A 17,103-nucleotide genomic window follows, 5' to 3' on the forward strand; every position below is an offset into this window, starting at 1 on the left:
TTTTTGTTTCCAAAAAAAACGTGTTAATGATTCATCCTGGTTTTGTTTATCATAAACCCAAATAGAAGAATGCATCCATCGCAACCCGCTTTTCTGGGTATCTCATAAAAAAAAATGACGCAAAAGCACTCTGGATATGAACGCTTTTTTTCGCTATTTCTTTTCCCTTCCCTCTCCCTGTCTGGCGCTGCAACTTCTCCATCTCCTTCCCCTCCCCCTTGAGCTCTCCCTCCCCTCACGCTTCTCTTCCCTCCCACTTTTCCCTCTAAAGAGCCCTCCGTCTACGCTCTCCCCCTTCATTTCCCGCTCCAACATGTTGGCAGGAGGAGGCAGAGGAGGATGCTGCGCTCAACCCTCGGTGCGTTTTTGCCACCTCTCCGGCCAGAGCGCGCTGCCTCTGACTCAGACTCAGCTTTCAGTTGTCTCCGCCTGAAGGACTTAAGAGAAGAGGCGGGGGTGGAACCCAAGGTTACGCCGGAGATCAGGAGCTTTCACACCGGTGTTCCCAGCAGGCGCAACAACAGCCGGAGAGTGGAACACCGGAACTATCCCCCGTCGGTCGTGGAAAGTACTAATACCTCAGCGCTCGCCGCCGCCGCCTCTAGTTTCCCTCCGTCCTCCTCTCCCCTCTTTGCTCCGAGATCCATGTGGCAGGAGGCAATAAGGAGAAAGCGGTACCTCCTGGACCGGGCAGGGGAGGCTGGAGAGGGGGATCATTGCGGCCAGGAGAAGAGGAGCAGATCCCCGGACTGGCTGTACGAGTCGTACTACTGTATGAGCCAGCAGCATCCTCTCATTGTGTTTCTCCTGCTGATAGTGATGGGGGCCTGCCTTTCTCTACTGGCTGTTTTCTTTGCATCAGGACTGGTAAGTTTTTCTCCCCCCAAAAAAAACATACCAACAAAAAAAAAAAAAAAAAAAAAAAATGTCCATCTCCTCGCGTTGCACATATATCTGTTCGCATGGCAACCTGCGCGGGAAATTTCCTTTGAGATAAACAACCGTTTCAAAGTAAATCTCACCCGTTTTATTGGAAAGGGGTTCACGGAGACTTGCCGAACGTTACACGTGCACAGGGGCGTCAATGCATGATACAGCCAGATCCTCGCACTCCAACTCAGACGCATCAGGACGCATATACCGTTAGGCATCGGACGACACTTCCAGCGGCCTTAACACGGGCGCACACTCTCATACCATGCGGTCTTCATCGCAGCACTAATGTGAAGAGAGTGGTGAGATACAAGTGAGGGGGGAATAAGGGGCTCGGTTATTGTCTGCGCTCATGGTTGACTGAACGACAGAAAGGAGAGCTGATTTTGCTCTGTCACTATTTTGACAGGGTTATCTTTGCTGGGAAAAATTCAACTCTCTGATGAGGGAAAAGAAGACTTTTTATAAAAAAAAAAAAAAAAAAAAAAAAGAAAAAGAGGCAAGCACAGTTGAGCGCACATTTTGAATGCGCAAAATGTCTCAGAAATAGTCTCCACTCAATCACATCCCAGCATTCCCCCCCCCCAAAAAAAAAAAAAAATATATATATATATATATATATATATGAACACACAATTTTTATACAAACATTTTTTTATTTTTTTATTTATTTATTTTTTTCAACTTTTTATATATTTTTCAATTTTTTTTTACCTGCGTCCTTTGCATTTATGCTGAATCTTCGTTTGAGAAGGGATTACTCCAAAACTCCGTGCACAGAAAAAAACGACATCAACTTCAGACACGAGGTCGACCAGAGCAGGGCGTTCTATAAAAACACAAAGAAAAAAATTTTAAAAAAGAAAGTTTTTATTTAAGTATAACTGATTTCAAGGAACATATTCACCTACACCACAGCGCTGCTCCGGATACATGTTAGCCGTTATGTTTTCTGTTTGCCATCGGTATTTGAACTTTATTTAAGTTTTGTAAGATCGCGCTTATTTATTGATTTATTTTATGTATTGATTTGAAACTTTGATCCGTGTCCAACATCCTTGATTTTGTTTAAATTGTGATCTCTAACACGCCTGATTTGTATTTTGGGAACTCTGTTTTTGCTTAAAGCACGCAGGGGGGTAGTTGAGTAATGGTCTGTGAATGAGCATGCAACATTTGGCAGAGCCCTGGTAGTTAATGGCAGCTGACCATGTCTAATGGGCATCAGGCAACCAACTGATGGGTAACATCACCAGTTGAAGAGCCAGTGTATCTGCGTTAAAGTAATCAGAGTAACTTTGCCTAATTTGTCAGTCAATGAGTTGAAGAAATTCTTCAATTATAATAAACGGACATTTAAATTCCCCTTTTCTGCTGGCTGATTTTTTTTTGGGGGGGGAAATAACCCAATTCTGAACAAGGTCAATGTTTGTGTTATGGTCTTATTCATGAGGCATGTTTAACTTTTTTTTTTTTTTTTTTGTTTTTTTTGGTCTTTTACTTTAGCTTCAACCTAGATTTGTACCAATGAATTACAAAATATATGCGTGCAAATATTTTCTGGGCTCAGACTGCATTATGTTAACTACTGTCGTGCCCGCCTGACATCCTTTCTGTTTTGCAATATCTCCACGCTAGATTGGCATGCCTTTTCCTACTCCTTTTTTTTTTAATTTTTTTTGCTTCATCCTCCATCGTTCTCTTTCTCTCTTTTCTTTCGCCCGTCATCTTTTACCTCATGTATCTGCCTATTTCATTTGTATCCTATCATCCCTCCATCCTGCTAGCTGGCTGACCTAAATCCTGTGCTGTTTTGGAGCTCTGCTCTGGGCGAGACAAACTCTCTGTGGCTCTGCAAGCACACGCATCCTCTCCTGTCCCACTGCATCGACTGCATGCATGAGAAAAAGACAGCGGGAAGATGGGTGGGTGGGTGGTTGGGTGGGGGGGCAAAGGAGGAGAAAGGGAAAGACTGAAAAGTAGAGGGCAAGAAGCACGATGCATCCCTTTTTTTTTTTTTTCCTGTGAATATTAACCCGTTTACTTTGACTTTGCATTTGTGCAGCCATGATAAATTTGATTCCACTTATTTTTTTTTATTTTTTTGCAGAAGCTTTTATTCATATGCTCACTTAGGGGTCAGGATACAAAGAATAAGTTAAAGGCTACCGACAATCAGCATCGATCCGGTAATATTTCCATGCCAAGAACGTCACCGAATGCTATGATTTATTTGAACGTCTACGTCTCTTGGCGTCGCAGCTAAATGCACCAGTGAGGCTTTGACACATCTGGCAAGTATCCATATTATGACACTTATCTGTCCCCTGACTCCGCTGGAAAAGCAGTGACAGGATGATGCATGCCGAAGGCAACGTGCGCAAAAGACTCGTTTCACTGTGCCGTCCCCTTTCATCCACCTTGAAGACGGTTGTGAAATTTTTATAAGAACTACCAGATGTAAGAGTATGTCAGAAAGGCAACATTTAAATCTATTATGCATGTGGATTTTGCTTTGCTGCTGGTCAACGCTGGTGACTTTTTAGGGTTTTCTTTTAATGATAAAAGAATAAAGTAACAACGTTGTAGATAAGTTGGACTTTCCAGAGAAATGTTAAAATTTGAATTTTTTTTGACAATTTTTTTGTCAATTTTTTGTCAATTTTTGTCTGTCAGATTCATACTAACTTGTATCTCTTTTGAAATGAAAAGGAATCGCACTAAAAGTAGCTACTATAAGATAGTACTTTACTGATCCTCATGGATGAAATTCTTTCGTCACAGCAGCGCAAAAATAACAATATCAATAAATATGAGTATAGCTATAAATGAATAAGACAAATAACAGATAGCAAAGGACATCCACAAAAAAGACAGCAAAATGAGCCAGGATAAAAATAAACAGAATGAATGAAAAGAAAAATAACAGCAAGGGTGAGAATAGACAACCGAAATGACAAGGATAAAAAATGTGTGCGTTTGTGTGTGTGTATGTGTGTGTGTGTGTGTGTGAAACCCAGTCACGTGTCAGAATGAATGGAACAACATATAAACATGAAAACAGTAAATTGCTTTACCAGATATAGAAATGAAATCATTAGAAAGCAATGTTATATAAGAAATGATACTTTTTGAGATCGGTGAAAACAATTAATAGAGTTTTCCTATTTAGTATTTCTTGCTAATTTCTCAATCACACTTATGAATATTCATATTCAAACATCTGCAATTAATATTGTTTCTGAAGTAACAGCCTGTTGTATGTATGTATGTATGTATGTATATTTTTTCAGGCAAACACAATGTGCTCTGTAATTATTTTAACTCATTCTTTCAATTATAAATTAGCTTGACATTGTGGTGAAAAAATAGGAAATAAATACGTACCCTTTCTCTCTCTCTCACTGTTCTCCAACATAGGTGCATTTCAGAACTGAAATTCACCAACTCTAAAGTTTTATGATCATTTTAAACCACTACTGTAAAAAGATTTTTTTTTTTTTATAGAGATACCAGCAAAATAAAATGATTATAGGTTATTTTGAATTATTTATTATTTTAAATGTTATGGAAAATACATTAAAATGACTTTTTTTTTTCCTGAGTTGCAGTTAATCATGACATTTCTGTTCTGATTTAAACTGTAATCCAACTGCACAGAAGTGGAAGTAAACACGATGTGACAAAATCCAAAACAAAGTGATACAAATTAAAAACCAGCGAGTGAGAATCATCCAGGAAGAGTGCAAATTCCTTTCAGACATCATAAAAATACCCCAAACAGAATGTTGTGATAGATTTTCTCCAAACTCCTCATGATAAACGAACAGAAGGAGCACAACTTTTGTTGTCGGTGGGAATCGGGGTCGAAGTCGCGTGCAGCATTTGAACGGAAAATCACATTTCTATTTTTACGTTTCAATTGAGTTGCAGGGTGCACAGCCACACTTAACCTGACACATATCTGCTCACGACGGATTTGTTGGTACCTTCCAGGGCGGCCTCTGCCGTCATTTACTTTAAATCGGTTCCTGTGAGCGAGTTAATACGAACAAAAGTTGAAGTCACCAATACCGTTGCCCAAAATACTGGTTGCATCGTGTAAATTGTACAAACCGAACTTTCTTTTAGAAGAACAAAAATCACTTGCTGACAGATCGCTGACTGACACTTTGTCTCCTGTTTTTTCATCTAATCCCAAGAAAGAAATGCATCTTTGGAAAAAGTACATATTATCATTCTCTGCAGCAAAGGATGCAATGCTTTTTTTTCAATTTTTTTTCAAAACTTTTTTTGAAATCATTTCAAATCTTGCATCATTGGAAAAAGTGCAAATTATCATTCTCTGCAGCAAAGAATGCAATGCTTTGGCCACAGTCTCCACGTTAATATATGCTTTCTATGTGTAAAGAGCAGTTAAGGCCTGATGTTCAGGCCTTAATTTGAGGGTTTAGGGCAGGGGTGTCAAACTCATTTTGGTCCGGGCGCCACATAAATCATTCCTTTGTTTGAGTGTGAAGGAGAACAGGTAAATTATAAAAAACCTTTCTGTTTAATTAACTGTTTAGTGGAATTTCAACAACACTGTGCCTTAGTTCTGTCTTCTGAGTTCTATGTGCATTTTGTTGCATTTTTTGCCACGGCGAGTCTCACAGCGGCACCAAAACTTGAGGCATCCACACCGAGCATACAGATTTCTTATTAACCTAAAGAAGTTGTCCATCTTTCTTGGAAAACCCTCCACTCCACGTCCACGTTTCTCGTTTTTAACAGCGACATGTTGCCAATGAGGGTGTCGTGGCCGACGGAAAAGCAGGAACATTTCTAACAATAAGACAAAGTATTATTTATAGACCCGGAAACCGCATTGCTGCTATCTGCCGTAAGTTGTGAGTCACATAGTGTCGTGCCATGTTGCTAACACTGACTGAAACAGTGCAACCCTAGCAGATAATATAGGAGCTGCATATTTAAAAAAGTAGTTTAAAAAAGCAGACTTATGTATTTTTTCAAATGGTAGATCTATTTTCACGGGCCGGCCTGGAACCCCCTGGCGGGCCAGTACCGGCCCGCGGGCCGTACGTTTGACACCCCTGGTTTCGGGGCTTTCGTTTCAATTTATTTTTTTTCAAGAATTGCATACCAAGTTGTCAAATCCATGTATGGTGTATTTCTACCTGATATCACTACATTACAAAGAATCATGTGGTATTTTACTTAAAAGTATTACCTTTTTTTTTTCTTGTCATTCTTGTTCCAGAAAGTTGAGGACCATGTGGCCTTTGTAATTACTGTACCCACGGCACTGGCTATCTTCCTGGCTGTTTTTGTTCTGGTCTGCATTGAGTCCGTTTTCAAGAAGCTACTACGTGTTTTCTCCCTGGTCATCTGGGCCTGCTTGGTTGCCATGGGCTATCTTTTTATGTTTTCTGGTGGGATCGTCTGTCCTTGGGATCAGGTAAGACTGAGAGATATATTTTTCCTTGAATTTAATTGAAAAAAAAAAAAGAAAAAGTACAGCTCCTTTCCCTTCCAAGTGTGACTTTTGAGTCTGTGTCGCGAGTGCAGATTCAGCGGGATTTAATGAAAGAAGCTTGGAATAATTGAAACTACACATGGGGGTCCAGTTGGCCTGGAAGAAAATCTTTTCATTTCTTTTGATTTAAAACAGACTAGCGGACTTGAGGTTTAATACTGATTCAACCCATGTTTGAATGCTGCTTGACACTTGGTGTTGTCTTCCTTGCTTTGCTTGAAACCAGGAGTGTCAAACTCATTTTCACCGAGGGGCCACATCAGCATCACGGTTGCCCTGAAAGGGCCACATGGAACGATAACAGTAAAAATGTAACAACATGAATTGTAAAATAAATGTAACCACTCCTTAATGTTAACCCTCATATTATGTTAAGGGTCAATTTGACCCATTTCACTCATTGACCCAATGGGTCAAATTGACCCTTGACCTAATATGAGGGTTAAATAACTCTGAATTTATGACTCATTCAAACCCAAAATGCTACGTATGCATTTGCGTTAAAAAAAATTGTTTGCTAGTTTCTCTGTTACAATGCTAAAAAAATGATGATTTATTAGTTGCTCCGTTACAAAGCTAGCTTTCACTGCTGTGTGCGGCTTTCGTGAACACATTCTGCTGCCGTCGTAGTTTGGTATTTAATTCTTGGACAAGTTGTTGTTTTTCTGTAAGGCTAACTTTAGCATACTTAGCTCAGTTTTTTGTGTCACAATGCAGACGTAGATTGTCCTCTTTGACAAGCGATGCTGCCTCCGTAACACAAAAACGTATACTGTTTTTTCCCCAAAGATGTATTTGCCTTCCCATCTTTCTTGAAACAGCCTTCCATCTGCATCAATTTTTCCCGTCCTTGAAATTTAGAGATCATTTTTATTTCTAGATTCCCCTCGTTGACAGTGTCATTGATGTGGATCCACTGCGATCTAATGGCGGGATGACGTCACTTTGCGGGTAACACGATCGTCATGAATTGTGGGAAATGTAGTTTATGCTGAACGCACATGTTTGACTTATTTATTTTAAGACAATTAGACCTTTTCAGATGTTCTCACAGGCCACATTTGGCCCGCAGACCTCGAATTTGACACCAGGTCTAAGCCATGGCGAGCACAATTCATCTAACATACCTCTATTTATCACACTTGTATGCTCCTGTCTGGCCGTCTACCTCTGAAGAAATTGTTTCCAATTGTAAAAAAATATATTCCATATTGTTTTAGACTAGTAGATATTATGACATCTGCCTGTCATTTCTTTGACATTTTGATTTGCTATGTGGTAAATGTATTCCCAAACAATTCTATCAACCAACTATCCAGGATTGATGCATTGGAATTTCAGCCCTTGTAGACCTGACCCAGGCATTACTGAAATTCTGTTCATAAAGAGTTTGGCTTCGACCTTCTTTTGGTGAAAAGTAGCTTAAAATCACTTCATGTGGTTCTTGATGACTATAAATGGTGTGATTCATTCTTAAAAGCACAGTTTGGAAATGTCATTACAACCTCCAAACCACCATTTTAAAATCCCACACGATGCTTAAAAAAAAAAAAACGACCAACCAAAAATAAAAACAATTGAAACAAAAAGAATACATAAATATCCTTTAAGCACATTGCGGGTTTGCCAAAATTACAAATTCGCAGGTTGTCCAAAAGCAGAGCCGCGAGCAACACCGAAAGAGTTTTAGGCTTTATAAACCAAAGTTAGGCCATTTTACCTTTTATTGATATTTTTTGCGTCTGGAAACATAATTGATGAAAAAATCCTTGCCGTCAACAAGAATTGAAAGAGATAAATGCATCTGAATAAATAATGGATGACTCACAAGTTCATCAGGATTATTTGAAGGCAGTCATGTATAAAATAGAATTTAATTTTTTTTTAATCTGTTCACTTCAGTGATGAACATCCATCTGTCTGATTGCTCTTAGTGATGTGCTACAGGCTTCCATCATCCGCAGATATTCTGCCAAATTTACGTGTGTCGTGTGTCTCATGTAAAACTAGGGTTCTGATTATAATCAAAGCATAACATTTTTGAATTGTTTGCTCTGAAATATGGCGATTTTTGCACGTCAGCAGAATCCCAAAGATAAATGAATGGCAAAACAAGGAAGACACTTGGTTTACTCTTATTCCATAATCAGATTAATGAATCGAGCATGCAAGATTATAACCTTGATTTTCAAGTCACAAGTTTAAAAAGAAACTAGTGAGGAGATGCCATGAGCTATTATTGAAATAACCCAAACAAAACAATTCATTTATGAGAATTGTCGCCTTATGTAAGTCAGTTTCCAAGGGAACATTTGTGGCTTTCTGACCAATTCCTCTATTTTCATTTTTTGGGGGGGGGGTCATTTGTTTTTCCACAGTCCATTGAAATTACAATACAACCTAGTTTAGATTGTGAAAGATAGCATTCGGTACTGGGAAACACACCAGTTAAATAACATTCATCTTTTTTTTTCAGCCCCACCATAAATAAGATTGGTGTTTCAACAGTCTTAAAATGTTTGAGAATACAAGGATAGGCTTCCTCTTAGCAAAAGAAATTCTTTCAACTGTTCGTGGCGAGAGCCTGCATTGAATGTCATCTCTCAAAAAAGGGTATCCAGTGACATTACTCACTCCTTTCTTGTGCTTGCCAAAAATGTCAAGCCGTCATATCGTTTGCGTTCTGTGACTAAAACACGTCAGCCATTAATTTATTGACGCTTCTCTGGATCGTGAGTATTGATAGACGATGCAATCTTTAAGATTTGTTGCCGTCACTGTAGATTTGGACACTCAGTTTTCTCAGCACAGGAGAAAAAGGTCATTTTGTGAGATTTTTTTTTTTTTTTAACTGTTTATTTGAGTCCAGTTGGTAGCAGACTAAGGTAACTGCACACCAGATGACCCAAATAACCCCCTCTACTATGTCAATTTTATGTTTGAAATAAAAATTGTATCTTTATTCATTTAATTTTAATATTTGGTACCAAGCTATATTTAGGTTGGCCATTATGTTAATGATAATAATAATAATAGAATATATATAATTTACTATAAATACTACTACTACTAATAATAATAAAAACATCAATAATAATAATAATAATTATTATTATGATATTGTTGTTATTGTTATTATTATTAACAATGATAATAATTACAATATTGTATTATTATTACATATTTAACTTCAGGAGTCAAAATGTAGAAAGGCTGAGAATAAGAATAAGAACAACTTTATTTATACCGAAGGAAATTGTTGCGCCAGAGTTTCAAGTAAAACATAACAATAATAAATAATAGTAGGAAATTGTTAAACAGTAAAAAAAAAAAAAAAAAAAAAAAAAAGGATGAAGAAGGATGTTCCAAAGTAATTAGATCCAAAGGTCTTAAAGGTTTAGAATAGAACAATAGAGTGGGCCTTAAATCGCCCCTCAGAGGGAAAAATTCAATTCGCACAGCAGAAAGCGGACGTTGCAGTCGATGCAGTAGGTACATTATAAATGAGAAAACATTGGTTAGCAATAATAACAGCTAAACGTAACAATGAAAATGTAGACAATATAAGAATACACACTCTTCTTTGTTATAATGGATACACTTGGATAAACTTGGATAAAAGAATGAAAGAATGAAGCAGAGCTGAGTGTTAAACAGGAAGGAAACTTCACACTTCGGGTGAAGGAATCAGTGTCTGCAGAAGCTGCTTAGTGCTGCAATGCTGTTCTGCATGGGATGGGAGACAGCGTCCTTTCCAGCTGATAGCTTTGCCGTCGTCCTCCCTTCTCCCACCACCTGCACTGAGTCCACGGGACTCCCCAGGTCAGAGCTGGCCTCCTTCAGCAGTTTGTCCAGTTTCTTCTTGTCAGGCGTTGATTGGCTCCTACTCCAGCAGACCACGCCAAACAAAATGGCCGAAGACACCACAGTGTCAAAGCAGGTCCTCAGGAGTGCCTTCTGTATTCCAAAGGACCTTCAACAGGTCCACAGTCTCCTCTGTCATTTCCTGTAGGGAGCATCAATGTTACGTAACCGGTCCAGTCCACTTCTAAGAGACCACTCGTAGAAGTACTCCTGCGTAAATCCACCTCTAGCTCCTTGGTTTTTCCCGTGTTTAACAGGAGGCAGTTCTGCGGGAACCCGTCCACAAAGTCCTGTATCAGTTCTTTGTATTCCTCGTGATCATCATCCTTGGTGACTTCTACGATGGCACTCATCAGTGAATTTCTGCAAGTGGCAGTTGTTGGAACTGTGTGTGATGTCGGTAGTGTACAGGGTGAAGACGAAAAGAGCCGAACCCCTTCCTTGCTGGGCCACTTTTCCGCAGACCACTTTTGCGATACAGTTCTTGTTATTTGACCTCCCTTGCTGTGGGCGGTTTGTGAGGTGATGGTCAACCCCCGAGAGCTCCAGCTTACCCCTCAGTTGAGGCTGGATGGTGTTGAAATCAAACTGGAGGAATCAAAGAATGGGATCCTCGCATTGCTTCCAGGTAAAAAAGGGCTTGCCGCATCATTCAGCCCAGTGCCAGGCTGGTCAGGGAACTGTAGCGGGTCCATCGATGGTTGCAGGACCAGCTGTCCAGTGTCTTCATGAGGTGCGATGTCAACATCGTGGCCTGTAGCTGTCGAGATCCCTTGGATCGAACCCTCGGCACCGGTACCACACAAGATGTTTTCCGCGGTTGTTGAAACCCTCTCCAGCTTCAGGCTCAGGTTGAAAACGTGCTCCACAATCCCACAGAGCTCGTCTACATAGGACTTAAGTAACCTGGCGTTGAAGCCATCTGGACACACAGCCTTTCTAGCCTCGATCTTCCTGAGCTCTTTTCTCGTCCGGGCCTCAGTGACTAAACTACAGTCGGATTTCAAGTTATTTCCCTCTATGCTGTGTCGCTTCTCTGCTTGTAATCCAGGATTTAGAGCATGTGGAGAGTTTGCTTGTAAGCCAGTTGTATAAACACGGTCTTAGAATCTATAACCACCCTACTATAACCGTGCAGTTGCTAAGTAGATGTCTGCTTCGGAAAAGAAATGGAGGGCGACAGTGTAAAAGTCAGAGTTAATTAAATACTTCTGCGCTGCAGAGAAGGCGCAGCGGTGAGAAATACGGGAATTAAACTGTGATTAGAGGGAGGGTTTCATGCTTGAACATCACTGCCATGCCTGTCATGCAAAGCTCATGCTTCATGCTCCTGCTAATGAGGGAATGCTAATGCGTTTTTAGCGGCTGAAACATCTTTTTTTTTGACACATTGTCCAAATATACGAGTCTGACCGGACTCATCTGTTTATATTTGGTGCCGTTTTTAAAATCTCGTACTCGTCTCCGCACGTGCCAGATATTGTCCGGTATGCCTCCCAAGGAGCAGGAACGGTATGAGTGTAGTTCTGGAAGCCAATGCCACTTTCTGCCCCGGGCTTCTTACGTTCAACAGACCGCGTTAGATTACAACCCATCAACTCACCCTTGTGGGTGACGATGCTTTACAAGAAGTCATCCACGTTTGAAAACGTATCTCACATGATGACCCGAAGGACTGCCATTCGGTGTGTTTGGAAATTGTGCATGTTAGTCGGTGCAGCGGTGACTGTTCAGTAAGGCTAAAAGTAGTTGGATGAGTGACCTACAAAGGAGTATGTTCCTTTTAGTGGAAGATGCTGAGCCGTTCTGCTGATGTTTCTGTTCGTGACATGAATCATTGGAAAGATTGCAATGGGGAACAGCTTGTTGGCCGTATCTAAAAGAGGAAGCGGCTGCCATGGCGGACAACAGCAAGTGGATTGATGCAAACTTTCGATGCTGCGGTGATGCGTCCTTTCTAATTCATTTGCTAGTTCCTGTGGAGGACACTGGTGGACTGGTCTAAAAACACAGCGAGGCATATGGAACCATGCAGTACCGTGTTTTCACGACTATAAGGGGGACATAAAAGTCTTAGATTTTCTTCAAAATGTGCCGCCCTGTGGTGCAGTGCGCCCTGTGTGTGTTAATGTTGTAAGGTCGCCGGAGTAGAGAACACCATGAGAACGTTAAAGGGGGAAGTGTGGGCGTTGACTGTATATAGAAGAACGTGTATGTGCGTTATGCAGAACATCAATGTTTAACACCCCTGAAAATATCGCCGACAAACACATCCAGCCCAGCCACGTCACCAACACGGATGAGGTGCCGCTCACTTTCGATATCCCGGTGAGTCACACTGTGCAGAAGAAGGGGACCAGCACGGTAGCGAAACGCACAACGGGGTACCAAAAGTCTTCTTGGAGACCACAGTTTCACTGAGAGTGGAAGGCAGCGCCGGGCGAGTTACGCCACAATTTGCGAATGGATTGTAGACGCTCAGGCTAACGTGTCTGCCGGCGCTGTTGTTCGAGCTTTCGCGAAAGCCGGCATCATTTCCGAGGAAAGTGACTCTGACGGTGAAGAAAGTAAACCTGGCATGTTTGATGGAGATTTAGCGCAGCTGTTCAAATCAGAAACAGAGGATGAGGACTTCCGTGGGTTCGATTGATGACGATTACCGGTAAAAAGATGTGAATGCCAAACTCAATTTTGCTCCTGCTCTATTTTTAAATACACACACTTGTATGCTTGTGTGTGTTGTTGTAAGACGGACGTAGTAGAGGACTCCATGAGAACGTTAAAGGGGGAAGTGTGGGTGTGGATTGTATGTAAAACCCGCGCCTTATAATCAGGTGCGCCTTATATGTGTGTTAAATACAATAATGGCAAACATAACTGAGATTGCACCTTTTAGTACGGTGCGCCTTATGGTCGTGAAAATACGGTAATACTTTATTTGACAATTTCAGGTAAAGCCACTGCGGAAGTCATGGTGAGCGTTAGCTGTCATTGCGTCTTTGCTTTACCAGATGAACGTCCAGTAGCCGTGACACAGAAAGATACAAATAGAAGCAGTGGGTTTCACACAGCCAGGAGCAATCTGCCAACAGCTGTCAGAAACTGTGACGCATACCATTCATTTCAAACTAAACTAAAATCATGACTAAAACACAACGAGCCACGTGATCATTCTTTGTAACCAGTCTGGATGAGCTGAAGTATGTTTTAGGTGCTGTGTTGTTGTTGCCCTTGCTTTTTGAAGTGCTTTTATGACGTGTCTGCTGTTACATGGATGGTGTTGATGTCCTTGAATGTTTGCGTGTCATACTTGGCCAGAGACACCAGCAAACTGGCAAATACTGGTGCATTTACACAAATGTTCATTAATGTACACCAGGGGTCGGCAACCCGTAACACCCAAAGAGCCATTTGGACCCGGTTTCCTCGGGAAAGAAAACACTGGGAGCCGCAATTACTTTTTGACTTCTAAAATAAAGGTACCACTGTATATATTGCTTTTTATTACCTTTACACTTTGTATAAACAAGTGTGTTGCTTCTGAAATCCACAAAGTATTACGGAGAAAATTAAATTTTATTTATGTAATGAATTCATTTTGAGCTTTGGGCTGTGTGTAGCGGAGCCTTGACCTGAATTTTAAAACTATATCGGGAAAAAATCACTGTGTCAGTAAACAATAAAAAATAAATATTTGCAAAATATCTTCATAAATATTTATTTTACCTGGTTTATGGGACTTCTGCTCCAGAACTTCTGCGCACAGCATCTGCAAATCGGGACTTTACCGGCTTCCGCGAGCGTGACGTTATTTTGAACGGCGAAAAATAATAGATATAATTTTATTTAATATTTCAAGATCACAATAATCTTCCAACTTAGAACTAAAAGTAAAAAAAACAAATGAATTAACACACATGAAATACACTTCAATTAAATATTTATAATTTATTTTCCCAAGCCACTCGGAGCCGCAGTGTAAAAATGAAAGAGCCGCGGGTTGCCGACTCCTGATGTACACCGTCCCCGTAAGTGTAAACTGGCAAAATAAAGCCTTAGTAGTCCAGGTTTGCTTTTTTACCCTGATTGAGCAAATACTGATGCTTTTCATTGCGCTGAGCAGAATATCTCCTTTTCAACTATTTGACTTTTGCTTGATTATCCTCAGCATAGCCGGAAAAGACGACACAACTTCTTCTTCTTCTTCTTTCGGCTTTAACTCCTCCCTGAAAACCATGCAACACTCCTCCCTTTTCAGCTTCCACCATTTTGTCCTCTGCTCTGCCTTTGTCCTCTTCATCTTCCTTGTCACCAGAGTCATCCTACAAACCACCATCCTATGCTATCTGGCTACACTCTCACCTACAACTACTTTGCAGTCACTGATCTCTTTCAGGTTACCTCGTCTATACAAGATGTAGTCTACCTGCGTGCTCCTACCTCCGCTCTTAGAAGTTACCCTATGTTCCTGTTTTTTCTGGAAAAAGGTGTTCACTACAGCCATTTCCATCCTTTTTGCAAAATCTACCACCATCTGTCCCTCTGCATTCCTATCCTGGAAACCAAATCTGCCCATCACTTCTTCATCCCCTCTATTGCCTTCACCGACATGTCCATTGAAGTCTGCACCAATGACCACTCTCTCATTTCTGGGAATATTCTGCATCACTTCATCCAACTCATTCCAGAACTTCTCCTTCTCTTCAGATTCACATCCCACCTGCGGGGCATAGCCGCTAACAACATTGAGCATCACACCTTCGATTTCCAGTTTCAGACTCATAAGTCTATCTGACATTCTTTTCACCTCTAGGACGTTCCTAACAAACTCCTCCTTCAAGATAACTCCTACTCCATTTCTCTTCTTGTCAGTACCATAATAGTACAACTTAAAGCTGCTCCTAAGCTTCTAGCCTTACTACCTTTCCACCTGGTCTCCTGGACACACAGTATATCCACCTTCCTTCTCTGCATCATGTCCACCAACTCTCTACCTTTTCCTGTCATAGTCCCAATATTCAGACACAACATCCACCATTAAATTCCAACGGTGCAAAATGTAAATAGGTGATAGCTCGTGTCCTCTTATGGGATGTTTTTTTAAATTGAGGTTATCTAAAATGGCAAAGTGGCCTTTCGGATAAGCGCCAGCCTAATTTGCATCGCGCCAAGGTAAGCTCTGCTAATTGACAGAGCATTCCTTGCCGTTGTCCTACCTGCCATTTGTAAATCTCTTGCAGGATGAAGTAGCTTCACCGGTTATCCAAGTGTATTATTTGCAGACATTCTCCCGCAAGCTGTAAAATAACATGACAATGACCGCTTGTTTTGTTGTAGTAACAGTAAACTGTCCTGTAAGAGTAAATTACACATAGCTTTCCAATATCATCTACATTTTGTGTCCCCTCTCCCTCCCAGCGTCAGTTGACAAGTACAGTAGATGCTCCATTTTGAAACCAATTGGATGCTTATCCTCTGCCCACAAAGCCCCCCTCTGTTTGCTGATGCCGGGGAGAAGGGCTTATCTTTGTGGTCCAGCTTCTACCCCTCACCGAGAGACGTCTGGACCCGGCCTCTCCCCTCCCTTCTTTTCTCCGGCTATTAAAATCCTGCTCCGTCACACACATGCACATGTAAACATGCAAACTTCAGAGTCGGCCTGCAACACACGCACAATTTTGCCACTTTTTTTTGACCATAACTCAAGAATCCACATCTTAATTTTTGAGCTGATTTCATAGCAATTTCAATTTTATATCTGAAATGATAAAGTAAGATTTAATATCTGTAACTTCCAGAGTTAGTGCTACATTATCTAATGGAAAACTATTCATTTTTTTTCTTCTTAGTTAGCCTTTTACCTTAAGAAAATCGCTGAATAAGAATAACAATAACAATAAGAACAACTTTATTTATCCCGAAGGAAATTGTTGTGCCATAGTTTCAAGTAAAACATAACAATAATTAAATAATCGTAGGAAATTGTATAAACAATAAAAAAAAGGGGGGAGAATGAGAAATACAAATAAAACTATAAAGTGTTAAAGTCAAGGCTATAAAGTGTTTTAAGGTCTTGAGTACAAAGATTTTACAAAAGTAGGAGTATAAAAAGAAGTACAAAAGACCCAAAATGATCTTCTTTCTTTGACGCAAACGTGAATCATTTTCTGGCAATTTTTCTGGTTCAACACTGTCGATTTTTCAATAGGACACTGGTTTAGCCGCCTAGATATCATGTTTCTATTAGCCAGCAATGCTGGGCATGTCGTTCGTTGTCCCAATGGAATTTCTGTATCTCTGCTTGTTTATCCGTCATTTTAGAATCCTGCTCTGTCCGTCACACACATGCACACGTAAAAACATGCAGTCTTCTCAGCGAGGCTGGCAATTTTACCATTTGTTAGTCTTTTTTTAAAACATCTCAACATGTCAAGTAGAATAAAAGAAAAGGACGCTTGATTTTTTTTAAATAAACAATGAATTTCTTGTGTTTTATATGCTGGTTTACCAAAGGCTGTGGCCGTCACAGAGGCAGTTTCCATATCCCTATCAAATTCTGCATTGACATTGCTTTTCTTGCTCGTGCTGCATCTCTATTACTGCTACAGGCATAATAGTATCATTTGTGAATTTTTGTACTCCGTACCAGACACTCAGAGGAAATGGATCTCTGAACGAAGAAAAAATCTCATGTAAATTGATGACGGAGGGGAAAAAAAAAATACTGGTTGATTTGAGGAATCAGTGTTGGCTAATTGGCGTAAGAGAGA

General features: G+C 40.5%; 1 protein-coding gene across 4 annotated transcripts in view; it reads left to right on the forward strand.

The window, feature by feature from the left end:
* Positions 1 to 324: 324 nt before the first annotated feature.
* The window catches only part of adcy2a (adenylate cyclase 2a), a 66,107-nt gene continuing 49,328 nt past the window's right edge, over positions 325 to 17,103 (forward strand). For 3 of the 4 annotated variants that reach the window (XR_015106868.1, XM_086156037.1, XM_086156039.1), the window contains exons 1-2: positions 325 to 867; positions 6,194 to 6,391. Coding sequence is in view for 3 of the 4 variants with exons in the window: in XM_086156037.1 (XP_086012163.1) it covers positions 340 to 867; positions 6,194 to 6,391 (726 nt within the window). In the remaining variant the exon portion in view is untranslated. The remainder of the gene's footprint in view (positions 868 to 6,193; positions 6,392 to 17,103) is intronic. The other variant, XM_086156038.1, reaches the window with a different exon arrangement.

Source organism: Fistularia commersonii, chromosome 11 (genome assembly GCF_037954325.1).
Source record: "Fistularia commersonii isolate RoL2024-O1a breed Wild chromosome 11, RoL_Fcom_v1.0, whole genome shotgun sequence".
Classification (NCBI taxonomy): Eukaryota; Metazoa; Chordata; class Actinopteri; order Syngnathiformes; family Fistulariidae; genus Fistularia; species Fistularia commersonii.